Source organism: Rhododendron vialii, chromosome 12a (genome assembly GCF_030253575.1).
Source record: "Rhododendron vialii isolate Sample 1 chromosome 12a, ASM3025357v1".
Lineage (NCBI taxonomy): Eukaryota > Viridiplantae > Streptophyta > Magnoliopsida > Ericales > Ericaceae > Rhododendron > Rhododendron vialii.
Window position 1 is genome coordinate 24,015,618 of NC_080568.1, and position 19,522 is coordinate 24,035,139.

At 37.6% G+C, this 19,522-nt stretch overlaps 1 protein-coding gene across 2 annotated transcripts; it reads right to left on the reverse strand.

Annotated features, from left to right (window-relative positions):
* Nucleotides 1-3,513: 3,513 nt before the first annotated feature.
* Nucleotides 3,514-17,547, reverse strand: LOC131310129 (pyruvate dehydrogenase E1 component subunit alpha, mitochondrial-like). 2 transcript variants are annotated; one of them, XM_058336965.1, is made up of 9 exons: nt 16,961-17,547; nt 15,732-15,969; nt 15,550-15,629; nt 7,891-7,968; nt 5,573-5,668; nt 5,402-5,473; nt 5,132-5,185; nt 4,944-5,009; nt 3,514-3,842 (listed from the first exon to the last, which is right to left on the reverse strand). In XM_058336965.1, exons 1-9 carry the CDS (start codon nt 17,417-17,419, stop codon nt 3,798-3,800), a joined length of 1,188 nt encoding a protein of 395 aa, XP_058192948.1. In that variant the 5' UTR covers nt 17,420-17,547; the 3' UTR covers nt 3,514-3,797. The 2 variants fall into 2 exon arrangements, with proteins under 2 accessions (XP_058192948.1, XP_058192947.1); XM_058336964.1 differs by having other exon boundaries at nt 3,514-3,875; nt 16,961-17,545.
* Nucleotides 17,548-19,522: the final 1,975 nt, after the last annotated feature.

Sequence of the window (19,522 nt, forward strand, 5' to 3'; positions counted from 1 at the left end):
TGAATCATTTGTGTGGGACCCGTAGTGGGCCCCACGACAAATCTATACACAAACTGTACGATTTTGCTGTACCAGTAGACATAATTAAAAGGATGAAGTTGTATTTTCCTCGTGAGAGAATATTAGTTGCCCCAGGCTGGTTCTTGCCCATTTTTGAAGTTCATCCTTTAATACATTTTTGATCAGGAGAATCCATACGTATGGTGGTAGGTTTAAATATATATATATATCCCTAATAAGAACCAGTTGACAATCTCCAAAACGCATTTTCATCATCATTAAAAAATTGCTACATATGCTATGGTCAACATTGTAATCTATAACACTTTCCAGTTTCATCACTGTCTTTAACTGTTCTAGAAATTATTCTTGTTCATATGATATTGGTTCACTTCCGACTGCTTTTCCCATCCTCCGACGGAGGCGGTGTTTATCGCGGGAGATGTGGTGGCGGTAGGAGCGGGCGTGGGAGCCGTGGGGTCCAGATGACCGGTTGGGATTTTGAGTGGTTGCGTGCAGTGACAGATATGTTTTCGGAGCTCTTGTCGGTTTCGCTTCTGGTGTTACTGGTTTTTGGTCTAACGAGGTGTTGGAGCTTCTTCGGATGGTGGTGATGAGGTTTCCCGACGGTTTCATCTCTTGGGTGTAACCACCGCCGGCTCTAGGCTAAGGCCCAAGAAGTGTGGGCCTTAAGCCCCAAAAAAATGTCAAAAAATAGGGTCTCATTTATTTTTAGGACTTAGCATATATGTGTTGTTTTAGGACGCAATTTTAAACCTAAGAAGACATTTTACACTTAAGGCCCAATGGCCCAGAAAAATAGAACACACAACGCAGGAAAAAACAAAATAAAAAAAAAAGAGGAAAAAAAGGTCGCGGGATCACCAAAAATCTCTGGGGGCCCTTCAAAATTATTCAGTATGGTGGGTGCATAGATGCACTTTTTTCCCCCTTAAATGCTACTTTAGTCTACTACTCCAGTACTTCCCATTACAAACAAATACTATATTCGAATCAAAATTACTCTACTTTTTATTTGATTTCCGTTTACACTTATTAAGGACCTCACTTTCGAAGATCGTCTTAGGCCTCCAAAACTTCAGAGCCGGCCCTGGGTGTAACTGGTTCATGCTAAACGGCAACGTGGCGGCAACAATGTTTGGGGCGGCAATGACTGTTAGTTAGGGTTAGGGTTCTCTTTTTGGTTGAGCTTGTCCCATTAGGTGTTTTTAGGCTTAAGCTCTTTAGGTGTGGGCTTTGGATTTCCTTGATTGGTATCTTATCAATCGAGGATTTGGGTCTCAGACTGGGCATATGATTGTTCTTAGTTTTATTAGAAATTTGATGCCGTTCTCCTTGTTCCTATTGGTCTTTGTAACAATTTCAAAGATATATGAATTTTTTTTATTGTTCAAAAAAAAAAAAAGTGTAAACATATGCATAGATGCATACTCTAAAACATTTACATGCGTGAACATAAGCATTATTATGATAATGAAGTTGGTTTGCAATTCGAGAAGAGAGAGGTTCTCTTGGATTACCTATATGCCCTGATGCTGTTCTTCATGTGATGCAAAATAAAACTCATATATATCATATTTGTATTCGGTGATCTGTATTCTGAGCCGTTCATGTATATCTGAATTCAAGAATGCTTACCATAGGCTTATCACCAAGAACATTTCAAGAATGCCCAAGAATTTTTCCATTTCTCATTAAACTCATAACGACACAAATTTGTTCGCAAATAGGTCTTTTCGAGAAATAAGCGAGAGCACAAGTCAAATATCTCTAGCTCTCAAGAACTGATACCCATACCTTGGTGACATTGCTTGTTTTAGATTGATGATGATGATGATTATGCTATGTTTTCCTATGATACATCAAAGATTTTGGGGGTATGAAAGGATTATGATTTCAGGAGGGACTTCTATGTTTTGACGCATTCAAACCATGGGAATATACTAGTATTTCAATTCGTTTGTTTACTCAAACGTGAGAATTTACGAGTATGGTATCATCCCAATATACCATGACAAGTGAAAGGGTGATAAAGGCAAAGATATATGTTACGTAGCAACTGCTGCCAATGACTTGATGAGTTCACATCAATGTGAGGTTGCTCCCGAAAACAAATTTAATAATGTCACTAAAATTTAAATTTAAAAGAATATAAGGTACACAATAATGTGATTCTACGTACTAGGTTTCGCCATACATAGTCATCCTTTATAAACAAGACAAGATTTGAGGCCAATTTTTTTTTTGGTTTGCTCATGATCAAACGTGAGAATTTACAAGTATGATATCATCCCAATAGACCATGACAAGTGAAAGGGTGATAAGGACAAGGATGTTATGCAACAACTGCTGCCAATGACTTGACTAGTTCACATTCAATGTGAGGTTGCTGCCGAAAAATTGTTGTCATGGACTTGATCAATTCACATCAATGTAAAGTTGCCTCCAAAAACAAATTTAATAATGCGACTAAGATTTAAATTTAGTAGAATCATTTCCTTATCAAATATACGCTACACAATAATGTGATTTTGCGTACTAGGTTCTGCCATACATAGTCATCCTTTAAAGACAAGATTTGAGGCCAATTATTTTTTGTTTTTTGTTTACTCAATTGTGAATTTACAAGTATGATATCATCCCAATATACCATGACAAGTGAAAGGGTGATAAGGGCAAGGATGTTACATAGCAACTATTGTCAATGACTTGATTAGTTCACATCAATGTGAGGTTTCTCGTGAAAAATTGCTGTCAATGACTTGATCAGTTCATATCAATGTGAGGTTGCTCCCGAAAACAAGTTTAATAATGCCACTAAGATTTAAAATTAAGTAGAATCATTTACTTATTAGATATATGGTACACAATAATGTAATTCTACGTACTAAGTCTGCCATACATAGTCATCCTTTATAAAAAAAGATTTGAGGCAAATTTTTTTTTTTGTTTAACGGTCAATGGTGTTCAAGTTAGCTTACACACATCTCAACTAATCTTCTCCCCGATCCGACCAATGACAAGCTATCCATGCCGAGAGTTAAAAACTTTCTTACAGCCTGGCTCAAGAATTGAATCCTAATCAATTGTGTAGGGCGCACACCCACCAATCAACCAAACTAACCCTTGGGGTTAGACATGAGGCAATTTGATCGTGCGGAAATCAATCATCCATGGTGATGCACCTGATAGCCCATGGTAAACAAACGCCCGCTGGATAATATCCCCAAAAACTATCGTATTGACACTCAAATTAGCAAAATTAGTTTAAAAAAACAGCATGCAAAAAGAATAAATAAATAAGAAAGATATAGGAAACACCACATGAAAAGAAGCACCGAGAGCAAGTTGAAGGCTACCCACATCTGTTGTATCTGCTCGGGAGTTGAGAGTATAGCAAATCTAAACGACCGTTTGTGTCGCAAAAAAGCCTCCTAGAGCATGCGAAAAAACTTGAACGGAAACAAATGATAAATTCGGGCCCCGTTCCGCTAACAAAAATAAGTACTTATTTTTTCAATAAGTGCTTGTTTTTTGAATTAAGCAAAAACCCAATTTACAGATTAAACTTTTCCATGACTCCAGAAAGCACGTGAGAGTGGTAAAACATAAGCTGCGACCCAAATATACTCCCCAACAAAAAAAATTCTCCCCAATACCTGGAAAAGAAACCTTTACCATACCCAAAATGAGCAAAAGAACTTTACAAATCAGCATTAATGTTCAAAACTCTCCTTCCAATTTCTTGAGGGTTGGAAAATTTCCCCGAATCTGCCTCAAGGGAGTACAGCTCTGACTTCTTTCCTATCTGCTCCAAACGCCTGCAACAAAAATCCGCAAGCAATTTGGGTGACCTTAGGCATCGAGAACGAACAATTCAACAAAAAAACATGAAAATATAGCCATGGGGAATCAATCATCAAAACTATATCGAGGAAAGATCGAGACACGAATTGGTTTATTAATTCATTACTCAAAGTTATTACAACAAGGGAAGCAATTCCATCCGACTTAAAGTGCCACCACCGTAAATAATCCAACGGCAAACTTCACTTTACTCCCGACATTTAAGAATGACCAGAGAAGCGGCTCTAGATAAGTTAGTGACACTACAAACCAAAAGAAATAATAATACGAAACTTACTGTGGAAAGCACTTAAAAAGACAATTGTCTATTTCTAATAACTTGACAAATTTATAATACGCTTTTTAAATCAATTGTAGAAGTTGAATTTAATGCATATATATAGACAATATAGTCGTTGATGCGTGCTTATAAACTTTTTAAAAGCTTTGCATAATAGCCCTCATTACCAACACAACCAATTATATTCTTCTCAACGACTTGGTATAAATGACCTGAGAGTCATTAATCTTATTCAATTCTATACATCCTATTCTAATCCAACATAATAGATGTACTCACTCAGATGGTATTCTAGGTATTACAGATCCTATCCATAATCCTTAAGTAAAAATTGAATGGCATGTTCCCCAACAAATGCAAAACTAGCATGACCACAATATCCTCTGACACATTTCTGTTACCTTCTATCGCTAGTACCCTCTGCTTTCGAACCATTTTTCTGTTTATGTCAGGTCTCTCTGATTTGGATTGGAAAGCAAATAAGGATTCAAGATTTTACTAACATACAGATTTTCTTTTCTTTCTGCTTCCTGTTCCGTTAGCTTTAGTATACACAATACAAAGAAACAATCTAACACAAAATCAAACAGGATTCATATGCAGGAGTTAAAAGTTGATAATGCATGCAAATAAACATGTCCTGTTCATTGCCTTTTGTTTGATGCCATAATGGATGTCACCCAGGTCGACTTTCCAACTCAGTTATAATTCATACTACGAAGTTACATTATGGTAACCGACACAACTAACATATTAAAGAGGAAAAATATTCTACCTCGACCCCGTAGCCTTTAACATACACATTGGTGAAGAGTTCGGAAGGATCTGGCATTGGGCTTTCCTGAAAATTCAAGGAAAATAGATGTCATTCATAATCAATGATTGAGAAGAGCTAGATTTCAAAAGTGTTGCATCAGAGCTATTACAGGAGTAAAAAAATTGTAACCATGACAACTTTCTAACCTTGGCTTTAGCAATGGCTTCATCTACTTCTTTTCTAATTTCCTTCTCAATGTCCTGCACGCAGAATAATTGAATAAATATGATAACAAGACAGAGTCCCTATTACACAGTAGCTGCTACACACCAGGTCGAGGTCAAACCCCAGAAAAAGCAAGATCCCAGAAGAAACAACTAAATAACCAAACCTAGCTAACCTTCCGTAACAAACTAAATTTTCAAAAATAGACTACGATATCCTTTGACCTTAAATGAGAAATCAAGTTTAAATACCTTTAGCTCCTTTTCAGTGGCTAACTCATGAGATAGCACCAGCTTTCTTATTCTTTCAATTGGATCACGCTCCTGGAAGTGTTTGTAGCACATCAGAAAAGTGCAAGACATCTAAGACTTAAATGACAAGTTTAATCCAGAGAGAGAGCGTGTTCTTGAGAATATATAAACCTGTCTCACACCAGTAATCTCATCACGTGTGCGGTATGTGCTCCCTGGATCAGACATAGAATGACCGTGGTACCTGTAAGTGTCCATTTCAAGAATCTGAACACCGACATCACAAGGAAGCAAAAAATTAGTCATCTCCATTTCTGGGAATAAGAAGTAAATTCTCCAAAAATCACAACTCATTTTCATCAAAAGAACTCATACGGCAACCTTTTTTTTCACCAGTAAAACTCATACGGAAAACCTTAAACGTTAAGAAAAATCGAGACAAAAATATACGCAAGTAAAAAAGTTCCAAGGTTAGGACTCCTTTCCAGCAATGAAGCCAAATTCTCTGGGAACACCACCCCATAAAGTCAAACCTAGAAAGCACCAAAGCTACATCTCCTCTGCGACCTCGCTTACTCCCCTGCTAATACAGCTCTAGTGGAATTACATTTGCTGGTAGATGGAATGAAAGCTTTCCATCAACAAAACGTTCCTTCAGCTCCTTGGTTCTTGGGGGGCCACTATTTTAGTGGTATTTTGAGAGCAGCCACTTTGTACATATATTGCCAAAGGTTAGGTTTGTCTAGGGCCGGCCCAGGCCCAAAGCCCAAGAGGCCTGGGTCTCGGGCTTCCAAAAATTTTCAAATTTTAGGGGCACTCCAATATTATTTATAAATTAGTATATATATTATTTGTTCGTTTTATAATGCAAATGTCTTTGCTAGCTCAGTGGTAAGTTGATTTTAGTCCATGTGGAGTGTCTGATGTCGAGTCTTCTAGGCAGCTTTTTTCTTTTGAAATGTTTTTTCCCCAAAAATAATGCTATTATAACTGTCAGGTTTCGAAACCAAGTCAAGTAGAATTCAAGCCAACCACTTTGGCCGTTGGTGACAAAGCAATTAACATGCATTATAAAGTCTAAAGTAGTAATAGAAAGAAACATTTCTATCATTGTTGTTTAATTCTATTAATTCTAAAAAAATGTAGGGCACCACCCCACAATTTAGCCTTGGGCCGGCCCTGGGTCTGTCTCCAATCCTCCCCCGCTCATACCCCCAAATCCAATGATTGGGGACTAGAAATGGGGTGTGTTGTTGACATGTTGTTGTTGTTGTATGGAATGAAAGCCTTCCTTGAGATTGTGGTCACGACCTACGAGTGAAGGAAAGGTAAAGGAGAATCTATTAGATGAGAATACCTAAGTGATTCAAATCCTAAATGGAATGAGCCATTTTCTGAATGATAGGTAGAAGAAGATTGCATCAGGAAAATAGCACAAAAAAGCTTAGGGTCTGACCATTGTAACAAATTAACTGTGATTATTTTAAACCCTGGACTTTTAAGCTGATATCAATCCCAAACTTCTGTCCACTCTCCTTAATTGGAAGTGTTTCGAACTAATCAAGAGAGATATACTGTCCATTTGTGCAACTTCCAGGTCTGTTTCTTTATCTTTTCTTTCGTCTACTCCATTTTCTTCCCTATATTCTTGCTATGGTGAAACTGAATTAGCCAATAAACACGCACAGCACCACACACACTCACAGAGAGAGAGAGAGAGAGAGAGAGAGAGAGAGAGAGAGAGAGAGAGGTCGAACTAAGACCTGCAACGTCCAAATCTCTCTATTATTTTTCCTCTTCCCTCCAGACACCACTACTTTATTCCCATCACTATAAGGTAAAACCCAATCAAGCAACATAACTAATGCGCTCGCCACCAGATGTACACACATCACTACATCAATTCTCCCTCAAGTGGGGTGTAAATGGGCCCTGATTTTTTCAAAACATGAAAAATAAGAACTTGGAAGCAGAAAAAGGACTCACTTCACCGACTCCAATTACACAAGGCTTAATGTGGCTTGTGGGAAAAAAAAAGGTGATTAAACTGGTGCAGTTTTTGGTGGTGTTCTTGAAACAATCACAACCATTTTGGCATTCTAGAAAATCGCAAATCTTACACACCCAAATGAAGTAGACTCGTGTCAGATTCAATGATTGGAGTGAGTCTGGATGGAGATTGGAGGCATCCATGAACATACATATTGTTACTTGCGCATGCTCCAAAACAAATATGTAGACACAACTTATCGATCTCTTATTTAGAGGTTTTAATGCTAAATACCTCTTGATAAGCTTGATTCTGTTGTAACAAATACGAATTACCTTGCCTACTAGAAACAAGTACAATATTCCGTAGCTCAGCAAATGCAATAGCTAAAATGTTGACAAACAGGAAGCAGACCAAACAAGTATATTGGATGCAGTTTCCATTACAAGACTCGAATATCAGAAGCTATATAGCAGAGACACCTGATAAGTGTACTCACAATGGGTCCATTCTTCAAAGCGTGCTCCTTGGCAAACTTGCAAGCTTGTTTCACGGCAACGGCATCCATACCATCTACCTGTTTCAGAATTTGAACTATATGACAAGGCAGAATTCGAAGAAAACAGAAACATTTGGAAAACCTTTTTGGCGACGAAAAAGAATTTTGTTGCCAAAACTAGAGAACAACAGGTTCTAGACCTTACCTGTTTCTAGCTTCAAGACACAGATAATTCACTACCACGAGACAAGAGAACAACAGTTTCTAGACCTTACCTGTGTCTAGCTTCAAGACACAGATAATTCACTACCACGAGACTATAAGATCGATTTTAAACTTGCCAACTTGGAGTATGCACTACAAACTAAATTTACACGAAGCAGATAAAAAATAGGAATGCAACCCCTACCTATCTCGAATGGACAGTCTATTTAGTGTCTATTTGAAACTTTGATTCTGAAACGTGTGCAATTAACAATCACCTATTTGATCATTTTTATCCAAAATGATCCATTTTCCATGAAAAATAACTGTTTCTTTAATTCAGCGATACACCCATCATACACTCCAGTGTCTAACAGATTGTAATGACTAAACATTAAAAAGTCGAATCAGCTTCATTAGCATCTTCTTTGAAAACCAGCAAGCTCGAAAAAATCAACATACCATACATCCCAAAAATTTCTAGCCCGAAGACATTGATCAATAAAGCACATACTGATCAAGCATTCCAAAAAAGACGAATCATCTAACCTATATGATTCCTTGAATTTTTGAAGAGACTTGTCAAGAATAAAAGGTGGAAGAAATATGCATGCATGAAAAGAAGTAAAGAACCATTGTCAAGAAAAATAAATCGTTGTTTCAACTGATAAATCGTTGTTTCATTTGAAACAAACTCTGTGTGTGTGTGTATCAGTCCGGATCCAATGAGGGATCCCGCACGGTGCTACCGTGCGGGACTCCCCTTTCCCGATCGAATTGCGACGATCCGAGCCGCTCAAAGTGATTAGAACGTGATTTTAAGGGTACCCGCGAGAAATCAGCAAAAAAATGATCGGGAAGGGCTTGATACGAACAGTTTTTTATTGAACGGTTCAGCAAAAAACTGCTCGGATCATGCCCTTCCCGATCATTTTTTTTGCTGATTTCTAGAAGGTACCCTTAAAATCACATTCTGCACACTTTGAGCGGCTCGGATTGTCGCAATTCGATCGGGAAAGGGGAGTCCCGCACCGTAAGGCCGTAAGGAATCCCTTATTGGATCCGGACTGTATGCAAAAAAACTACGATATGATATGACTCTAACTAGTGGTGGAGCCAAAACTTTAACCCTAGGAGGGCCGGCTTAGTAGACATATATTTTTTATCAAAACGTGTACTTATTATATCATAATATTTTTGCTTTCCAATTTATTACATTTGTACATTGAAATGATTCTTTAGGCTACCTCAACTATCACATTCTTATTTTTTATTTATGAAAGAAATTGAGAAATGAGAATGTAAAATAACCGATTTTTTATCAAATCGAACCAAAATTATTAAAATTATAAGTGGTTATACACAAATAATAATCAATAATATTCAAAATCAGGTATATACAAAATAAAATTTTTAAAATTCGGACGGATAGGATGCTGTAGTGCGCAGAAGATGCAGTAGTTAAGAGAGCGGATAGGATAGCTCTAGGTAATAATGTTACGGGGAGGAGTAGACCTAAATTGACATTAGATGCTGTAGTACGCAAAAATATGAGTATAATGGGTCTGTGTGAACAAGTGGCCCTTGACAGAGCTCAATAGAAAAAACGGATTCATGTAGCCGACCCCAAGTGATTGGGACGTAAGGCTCGGTTTGGTTTGGTTTGGACGCTTGGGGATCCGGGACTGGGGGGCCGAGGCCCCCCCGGGCCTCAAAATAGCTCCACCCCTGACTCTAACGATTTCGGTTCATTTAGTGGTAAAACCAATATGTATATCTCCAAACGTATCATTTGTTTAAGTAAATATTCTTTCACGATACTTTTTCCTCTTAGAACATGTTATAAAGTTGAAGAGTGAAATCTTGTATTGTAAATTGGGTATAACTTTTTAGTGACTTCTATATGCACCTTCACATACGTTACTATACTCGATATGTATCCTGCTACGATCAAGGTTGTTAGAATCATACGATTTGCGATTTGAACATTAGGTACGAAACACAAGTACAGAAGAATCGAAATACAATCGTAAAAAACACAGGGGTGTCCATGAACCCGACCCGACCGACAAACCGACCCGACAAAATACCCCATGGACGGTTCTGAGACACCCGGTCGGTCGGGTTCGGGTTGAGTGTTTCGGATTTATCAAAGTGTCGGTCGGGTCTCGGGTTTCATATTTTAAAATTCGGGTCACCAGACCTGACCGACTATTTACTATCTAAGGGAAAAAAAAAACCCTACCCTAACTCATTCACACCCATTTTGGCCATTCCACTCCAGATTCAGAATCTAGCCCAATCCCGCCAACTCCCTCCTGCGACTGACTGCGCCCACCCTACTCCACCACACGTCCACCTCTCTCTCTAGCAGATCCTTCCTCTCTCTCTACAGCAGTAAAATCCAGCCGCACCTCCAAGAACTACTCCGATGAGGACGAGGCCACCGTCCATCCCGATATCATTCGGGAAGAAGCTGACCGAGTGGAGGAAGAGGAGGAGGAGGAAGGAGAGGATCTCTTCAACGATTACATGAGTTCATCTCCTTTATGTACTATATTTCTATGTGGGGTATGTAATATAAGAAACCGCAATATGACGGATCTATGTTTGATTACTGTTATCTGTGAAATGGGGGTAATCAAATGTTCAAATCTCATCTCTCTCTCCCTGTACTCGATTGTAATGGACAAGGTGTCTTTTATTCTTCTTCTTCTTTGATCTGTATGAGTTCGATAGTTTGTAGCCAGTTCTAAACTCGACCGAACCCGAGAAATTTAATCCGAGTGTATTTCGGTCGGAGCCCGACAAGAATGTCGATCAGACTCAGGTGGCCATTTACCCAATCCGACTAATGTCGGGTCGGGTCCAACCCGACCAAACCCGACCGCTGGACAGCCCTTTATCAACAAGTGATTCGATATATCGGGTGACTCATACATCAATTTGTTTCAGACAACTTCCGTCTAGGTCTAGGTTGGATCTTGTAGACCAGGAAGTAATTTTTTTACATTTTTTGTTCTTTTTCCCTTTTTTGACTATTAGGGTTGATTCTTATTTTTGGACAGGCCCGGGCTGCCCAGCCCTAGGGCAAGGCCTAAGAGGCTGCTGCCTAGGGCCTCCAAATTTGGGCCCAAAATAGGGCCCCGCTTTGTATATAAGTATATATATTACGTCTTTGTATTTTAATCGAAATGCCTATGTTGGCTCAGCGGTAAGTTGATTTTAAACCGCATGAAATGTTCGAGTTCGAAGTCCCGGTGCAATACTTCCATTTTTTTAAGTGTTTTTTCCCAAAAATAATGCAATGTGCATGCGAAGTATCAAGAGCAACCACTTGGCCGATGATAACAAGGAAGCTAACATGCTTTGTAAGGACTAAAGTAGTTATATAAAGAAACATTCTACCATTGTTGTTTAATTCTAAAAATGGTAGGGCCCCACTCCACGATTTAGCCTTGGGCCTCCAAATCCCTTGGGCCGGCCCTGTTTTTGAAAGGTTTGACAAAAAAAATTACAGAAATTTGATGGAAACATTTCAAAACCCCATCGCAAAACCCTACGCATACCTAAGTTTGACCGAAAAAGAAGCACTCGAACAGAGAAGAGGCAAGCTTGAACCCACATCTTGATCTTCTTCTTTGATATGTTCTTCTTTCAAGTGTTCTTCTTCTGGTATTCTTCGACTATTATTCTCCATCTCAACCATTAATCTCAATTGGGTATTTAGATATTTGGGAAACTTGATCTTATTCTTAAGTTGTTTGAGAGAGTTTAAGAATATTGTGTCTATGTATTTGTGTTTGGCTTGGTTGCTAGTTGCTAGTTGCTAGTTGATACTGCTTATTGTAAAAAATAGTATGTCCTTGTTTGCGAATAATGGTTGTCCTGTTTTAGTTATTCTTTTAGGGTAGTATTTAATTATATCTTGACCTTAATTTAAGGTTATTGAGTTTGTTGGAACTTCACAGCTTGCCTATTGGATAGACCACGTGGTCATCAATTAATGATAGAAAACAAATTTCTACAACAATTTAAGCTTCAAATTTTCAATTTCACAATGTTTCTTTATTATGTAAATGTCGACCGAATCGCTACAAGAAGTCACGATCCAATTTACAGCTCAGAAAGATGCCAATTTGATTCTTGATTCACTTCACGATCTGACCACCACAGACAATCACTAAATGAAAAAACCCGATACCCAATTCATATCCCATTTGACAACCTTGCATATAAGCTATGAAGCACCAATACTCCTAGAGGTTGATGTGTCCCCATGTCTGACACGGGGATATTGCGGGGGACACGCAAAACACGTATGGGATAGAACATGCCACGTGGGGTGTCCATTAAATTTAGTAAATTTTTTTGGGGGATACTAGAAGAACACAGTGGGGACGCATGTAGGGATATAACAGGGGTCAAATATGCAATTTACGGACAGAATGTTGGTCTATTAAGAAACATCAAGTGAGCAAGATGAGTGTAACAGAATTGAGAATGTTGAGGTGGATGTGTTGTAAAACTAGACGAGACAGGATTAGAAATGAAACAGTGCGTGAGATGGTAGGTGTAGCACCTATAGAGGAGAAGTTGAGGAAAAATAGACCAAGGTGATTTAAGCATGTCTACCGTAGACCAGGAGATGCAGTAGTTCAGAAAGCGGATAGGATAGCTTTGGGTAGCAATGCTATTGGGAGGGGTAGACCTAAATTGACATTAGATGTTGTTGTGCGCATAGATATGAGTATAGTGGGTTTGTGTGAACAAGTGACCCTTAACAGAGCTCAATGGAGGGAAATGATTCATGTAGCCGACCCCAAGTGATTGGGACATAAGGCTCGGTTTGGTTTGGTTAAAAGTGTAATATGATATATGTGTGATGCTTGTGTGTGTGTGTGTGCATGTGTGTGTGTGTATATATATAATATGATATATGTGTGTGTGTGTGTGTGTGTGTGTGTGTGTGATGTTTGTGTGTGTATATATAATATGTTGATGTTCAATGCTTATACATATTTCCATTGGTACAAAATAAATATTACTTATTTATTTATTTTTGTCGTGTCCCTTGTCATGTCCTTAGTTGCACGAAGCGGAAGCGGGGGAGCGGATGATCATAGAAGTGTGGGAGCGCCGTCGAGAGCGTTTAGGAAAAATTATTTATTTTTATGTATTTTAATGTAGTTAGATGTCAAAAAAGAAATATTATTCTACCACTTAAAATGCAAAACATAAAAATATATATAGTTTTAATATGTGATTCCAGCTGTTCTCCATATCTTAGTTACACAAAGCGAGGGCGGGAGCGGTGGTGGAGAATTATAGGAGCTCCTCTTCCGGGACTGGGAGCATTTAAGAATAATACATGAAAATATATAGGGTAAATTTCATTGACCTCCCCTGAGGTTTCTGACAAATGCAGGAACCTCCCCTGAGGTTCTAATAATTGCATTGACCTCCCTTACTTTACAAACTATTGTTCAGATTCCCCCATTCCGTTAAATCCACACTAACACCGCTAGTTTTTGTTATTAATTGACTAAAATGCCCTTGAATATTACTAAACTAAACAATCAAGTCATTTTCTTCTTTTTTGTATTTTAATTGGAGTTTCTCAAATATTAAAAGTAACATTACACTGTTTATATAAGATAATTTTAACATCAAATTAGACTCAATTATACAAATTTTTGTTAAATTTGAATAATTAATCAAGCATTTTACATTATTATAGTCATTGTTTTCCCTTCTCTTCAAGGTGTAATTTTCCAAATAGCGGACTCAGAGAGATCTAATCCATCATACTAGAGGGAAAAAAAAACATGGCTCTTTTCAATTTTTCTAAGAAATAAACTCAATTTGGTTTACTCATTGATCATTCTTTAAAGATTTCATCTATTTTTTTCTACTAGTACATTCTGATGAAACATAATTATCACTAATAAAATAAGAAGGAAAAAAAAAAAAAAAGGTTAAAGTCTTGTATTTTTTAACGAAATGAAGGTGGTGTAAAAAATTCTTTAACCTTTTTTTTTTTTTTTTCCTTCTTATTTTATTAGTGATAATTATGTTTCATCAGAATGTACTAGTAGAAAAAAATAGATGAAATCTTTAAAGAATGATCAATGAGTAAACCAAATTGAGTTTATTTCTTAGAAAAATTGAAAAGAGCCACGTTTTTTTTCCCCCTCTAGTATGATGGATTAGATATCTCTCTGAGTCCTCTATTTGAAAAATTACACCTTGAAGAGAAGGGAAAACAATGACTATAATAATGTAAAATGCTTGATTAATTATTCAAATTTAACAAAAGTTTGTATAATTGAGTCTAATTTGATGTTAAAATTATCTTATATAAACAGTGTAATGTTACTTTTAATATTTGAGAAACTCCAATTAAAGTACAAAAAAGAAGAAAATGACTTGATTGTTTAGTTTAGTAATATTCAAGGGCATTTTAGTCAATTAATAACAAAAACTAGCGGTGTTAGTGTGGATTTAACGGAATGGGGGAATCTGAACAATAGTTTGTAAAGTAAGGGAGGTCAATGCAATTATTAGAACCTCAGGGGAGGTTCCTGCATTTGTCAGAAACCTCAGGGGAGGTCAGTGAAATTTACCCAAATATATAATGCAGGTAAATATTATTATGCGTCAATCATGTCAATTGCAAAGATTGCCTTAGTAACTAAGTAATATTATAGTTATATTATGTAATTGACTAACTGAGCAAATTTAAGTTAATATTTTTCTAATATCTTATCATTACTTTATCTTTTATCTTGCTTGGTATATTTTATTTTTGTTTCTTTTGGAATTTATATGCCTAAGAAGTTCTATCCTAGTTGGGAGCGGGTTCCTTCTCAACGGGAGCGAGGTTCCTGACTTGGGAGCGCGGGAGCGAGGTTCCGAGATGGATTCGCCACCCACATTGGAGGTTCCTGCAACTAAGGTCATGTCCATGTTCGTATTTTTTTGGAAATCCTATGTCCTGAGTTCGTGTCCCTGCTACATAGCATATAAGTTATGGAGGCTGAATTTTGAGTCTTTTTCTTAAAGCAATCCTAAGCAACTGAGTATTCCGTCTATGTTCCATCCCTAATTGCCCGTACATTATACTGATTTCAACCTTTTGAGGGGGACGTAATTCTTGCGCAAGTCAAAATTCAACTTCCGAAATGCCATCTAGCTTTAACACAAAACTCATCGAAAAAGTCCACTTTACTTTTTCTGACTTTTCCTAATGACAAATAATTTGGAACATCAAAACGTGTACAAATGCACAATCAAAATGGGACGCAGGGAGAAGTAAGCCACGATTACAAGATAACATTCCTAAGCAAATTGTTATCAAATCATTAAAGAAGTCTATAAAAGTTGCAGCAATCTATTAAACTGCTCAAAAAATCCATAAAACCTAAATCAACAGCATAGGGAAATCAATGTCACCTTCAACCCAGGAACATAATCCCCTCTCTTGTAGTAGGCCGGACTCTTCGCTGCTCTCCATTCCGCCGTCCCCATTCCATCTGAAGGAACATTTCAAAACTAATTAAATTCCCCTGAAAATGCACATGCACATCGCACAGAATTCAGACAAATCATCCAACTGTTGATTATCCAATCCTTACAATGATTGTTTTCGCAAACCAAAATTGCAGGTAGATCCCAAAGCGCAGCCATATTAAGTGCCTCAAACAACTGCCCCTGATTCGCCGCCCCATCCCCGTACAAGGCAAAGGTCACATGCTCTTCCTTGGAGTACTTTTGAGCAAAAGCCAATCCACAACCTAAAGGAACCTGAGCTCCCACAATCCCATGCCCTCCATAGAACCCACTGTCCTTCTTGTAGAAATGCATAGACCCACCCTAGTGTGTAAAGAAGGAAGATATGCAGCATCAGTTCAGCAACTCAAAAGTAGCTAGAGAGAAGCACTTTGAAGGTGGTTAGTCGTTAGACAGTTGTAAGTGAGCCCGCTAGCTCTTAGCAGTTAGTCAAACGTCAATAGTAAGACGGCTGTTACGTGCAGTTAGTCCAGCATTCGGCGTTTAGAAAATGAGGAGAAATCAAGGCATACAGGGCATGTCCACCCCTCACTAAGATCTATACTACAACCCAATATTTGAGTGAAAATTTTCCCATAGAATTTTCTCCACTAACTCCACGATCCATTGTTATATCACCTTGACTTTGAGTCTTACTCAAGTTTTAAGTTTTTTACCAGTGACTTAAATCTTTGGTAAAAAAAAAAAATTTAATGCCCTTTCACGTGTTCGTAATTTACAGTGATGCCTTGGCAGCCTTACTGATTTTGCCCACTGGAGTGCTTCGCATCATATGGGGAGCCCAGGAGTTTATCGCTCAAATTTTGAATAAAAAACCTGAGCAAGAGTTGTTGAAAGCCTAACATAACATACTGGAAAATTCAATGCGAAAAGGTTTTGTTTCATATGCAGTATTCATTCTCCATAATTAGGGCTGATAAACAAATCAACCTACTCGAATTTGAGCTCGAGTTCGCCCGTTAAAAGCTCATTCAAGATAAGTTTGTTACATCAACAAACCCAGCTTCAACATTTTTTTAAACTCGTTAAGCTTTCAAGTGGAAAAACTACCGTTGGGCTCATTCTGCTTATGATGTAGTATAAAATATCGCTTATGATGTATAAAATATTCAAGCTACCCAAAATTGGCTCATGTTTGGCTCGTTCAAGATTGGCTTGTATCATAAACAAGCTAAGCTTGAATCATATTAAAGCTTGTCAAGTTTATAAAAGCAACTCAATGCTCCGCTCGTTCGGCTCCTTTATCACCACTACCCGTAATTCAGAATGTTTCATTTCTTTGTATTACTTGTACCTTGCCCTTAGAACACCCGGCCTGGCGCCCCATCAACTCCGAGAACGCCTCCACCAGGGTCCCGCCGCGGCCAAGGAAGAGGCAGTGGTCGCGGTAGGCCGTGATGATGCAGTCCTTCTTGGTGATCGCCGCCTCCATGCCGACCGCAACCGCCTCCTGCCCGTCGTAGAGGTGGCAGAACCCGCGGATCAGCTTCGCCTTGTAGAGCGAGTCGGCCGCGATCTCCATGCGTCGCATCGTCGCCATGGCGCGGAAGAAGGCCATTAGCTCCCTGGGCGTGGTCTCGACGGCGCGCGACGGGGGGTCGCATCTGTGGCCGGTGAAGGGGACGCTGGTCTCGACGGTGAGGGTGGCGGTGTCGGACGAGGAGGAGAAGGGGCGGCGGAGGGGTTGGGCGAGAGAGAGGGCGGCGGCGGAGAGAGGTTTTAGGAAATTTGGAGAGCGGTGGGTTAAAGCCATTTTTTCTCTGGTCGGCGGTTATGTTTGGGCTCTCTCTGGATGGCAATGGAGTCCGACAAGTGGAGTGGAGGGTTTGGCGAATGAAGAAGAAAGCTCGAGAGAGAACGTCACGAAGCAGCTAAAAAAACGTGACAAAGACAACAAAGATAAAATAAGTGAATAAATCAATTTTTTTTGTATTATTTAAAAGAAATATTATTTTTTATTTTTTATAGATTTCTATCGTTATGGTGAAACAATAATCCTAAAAAATTCAACGATAAATTATCAAATGCAAAAAAAAAATTGAATAACGACAAAAAATAAGCCACCTTAGCTTATTTGGCCGAAGTAAGCCTAAGCGGTGTTTTGACTGTAAATTATTTGGCTTATTATCATGTTGGTTTTTTTCGCATAAAACTTGAGTGGATTGTTTGTTTGTCTTGACAAAAAAAATTGTAAAAGTATTTTTTATTAAAGACAAAAATTAGGCAAATAACCATATTTTTCAACTTTATTAAAAAAATTGAAGTTTGGATTGCAAATTTTTTTGTTCGATTCTTTTTGTCAAGATAAACCAGTAATCCACATAAATTTTACGTAAAATTAACACATTCTAAAAGTTTTTGAATGAATACAAAAAAAAAAAAAACAACTTATTTAGCCAAAATGCTCCCAAGTTTTTGATTATCAAAGTAGTTATGTGGCTCAATTCCCTTGTCGAGAATGTTACTTGGAAATTTATTCTCAAAAAATTGAAGTAAACTAAATGAAAAAATTATTTTCTCATTAATTTTTGTAGAATGTACTATTTTGCATGAAAATTGAAGTTGTGGTCCTAGCAAGTTCGCAACAGTTACTAGTTTTTATATAGCCATCTCCCATTATCTCCCTTTACGTACTGAAATAAAATAATTACACCTATCTATTAAGACAAAAATCAAACTAAACCATAGTGTAAAAAGAGAGATGAATATAATTAATAAACATGACAATCAAATACATGGACCACTCATGGCCTCAATTTTTTAAAAAATTAAAGCCTTCTTACATTCTCATGCACGTAGGTAAAACACTAACTTCGTGCTTTAACTTGCATTCGATACACATGGACGATGTCGTGGAGTAGGATTTAAAATGAGAGGTAGCACTGTCTAATAAGAATTCACATTTATAGTTACATAACTTTCATAAAAATAAGAACATAAATATTAAGTAAATTACCCAAAAAAAAACATAAATATTAAGTGTAAAGTTGGGCTTTATCCTGAATTTTTTTTTTTGTAAACTTTTACGATCCAAATCATTCATTTTAAATTGTCCAAAAAATTCATATCTTTCATCATTTGCTTAAAAAAGTCAAGTTATTTTGATACCAGCAAGTGCCTAATCTATGTCCTATGAGAACGACCTTGGCGTTGATGTACTAATATCGTACATATTGTGTGTGGGGCTCACTTCTGGCCTCACACGATTAATCTGAACTCTTAATTAATTTTAAATTAACTTTTTAGTGACTTATAAAAAGTCAACTCAATTTGACATGTGTAAGTAGTTAATCAAATCTTTCAAATTTTTCGTTTAGATTTTAGGATCCAAATTTACACTCTTTATTTTATCAAAAGTGCTACACACACAACGGTTGTGTAAAACACAACACACAATCAATCTCTAGCCGTCCATTACTGTAATAAATAACCAGGATTCGCTCAAACTCTTACCCATAAAAGTTAAACTTTTCCGACAGTTAAACTTTACCTATATACTATAGGTTATTTATAAACTATAGTATATAGTTCTTTGTTAGCACCACTTCATGGTTTTGTGAGCTTTTGATATGATGGTTTCGGAAGAAGTTGACAACAAGATTCAAGAGTGATTTCCGACAGTGGGATTGAGACATGACAAAACTTCCCGAATATATGTTGGTTTGTATTTGTACTTAGCGACTTAGAGAAGTCAAATACAACTTTTTACATTTTACGTTCCTCTGGTCAAGACGAATAAATAGTTCAAGAAATATTTGACTCAAAACTAACAAAAGTAGAATCAATAACTTGTCATTAACGCATGTAACGATTCACTTTAATATACAAAATTACAATGGGTTAATATACAAAATCA

What these genes read in the sequence shown, in the direction of transcription:
- LOC131310129 (XM_058336964.1), bottom strand. Translation starts at nt 17,419, where the DNA reads ATGGCTTTAACCCACCGCTCTCCAAATTTCCTAAAACCTCTCTCCGCC. An exon ending in GGTTTGCGAAAACAATCATT is followed by an intron (nt 15,630 to 15,731) that starts GTAAGGATTGGA and finishes ATGTTCCTTCAG; the next exon opens with ATGGAATGGGGACGGCGGAA. An exon ending in AGATTACTGGTGTGAGACAG is followed by an intron (nt 5,474 to 5,572) that starts GTTTATATATTC and finishes AAACACTTCCAG; the next exon opens with GAGCGTGATCCAATTGAAAG.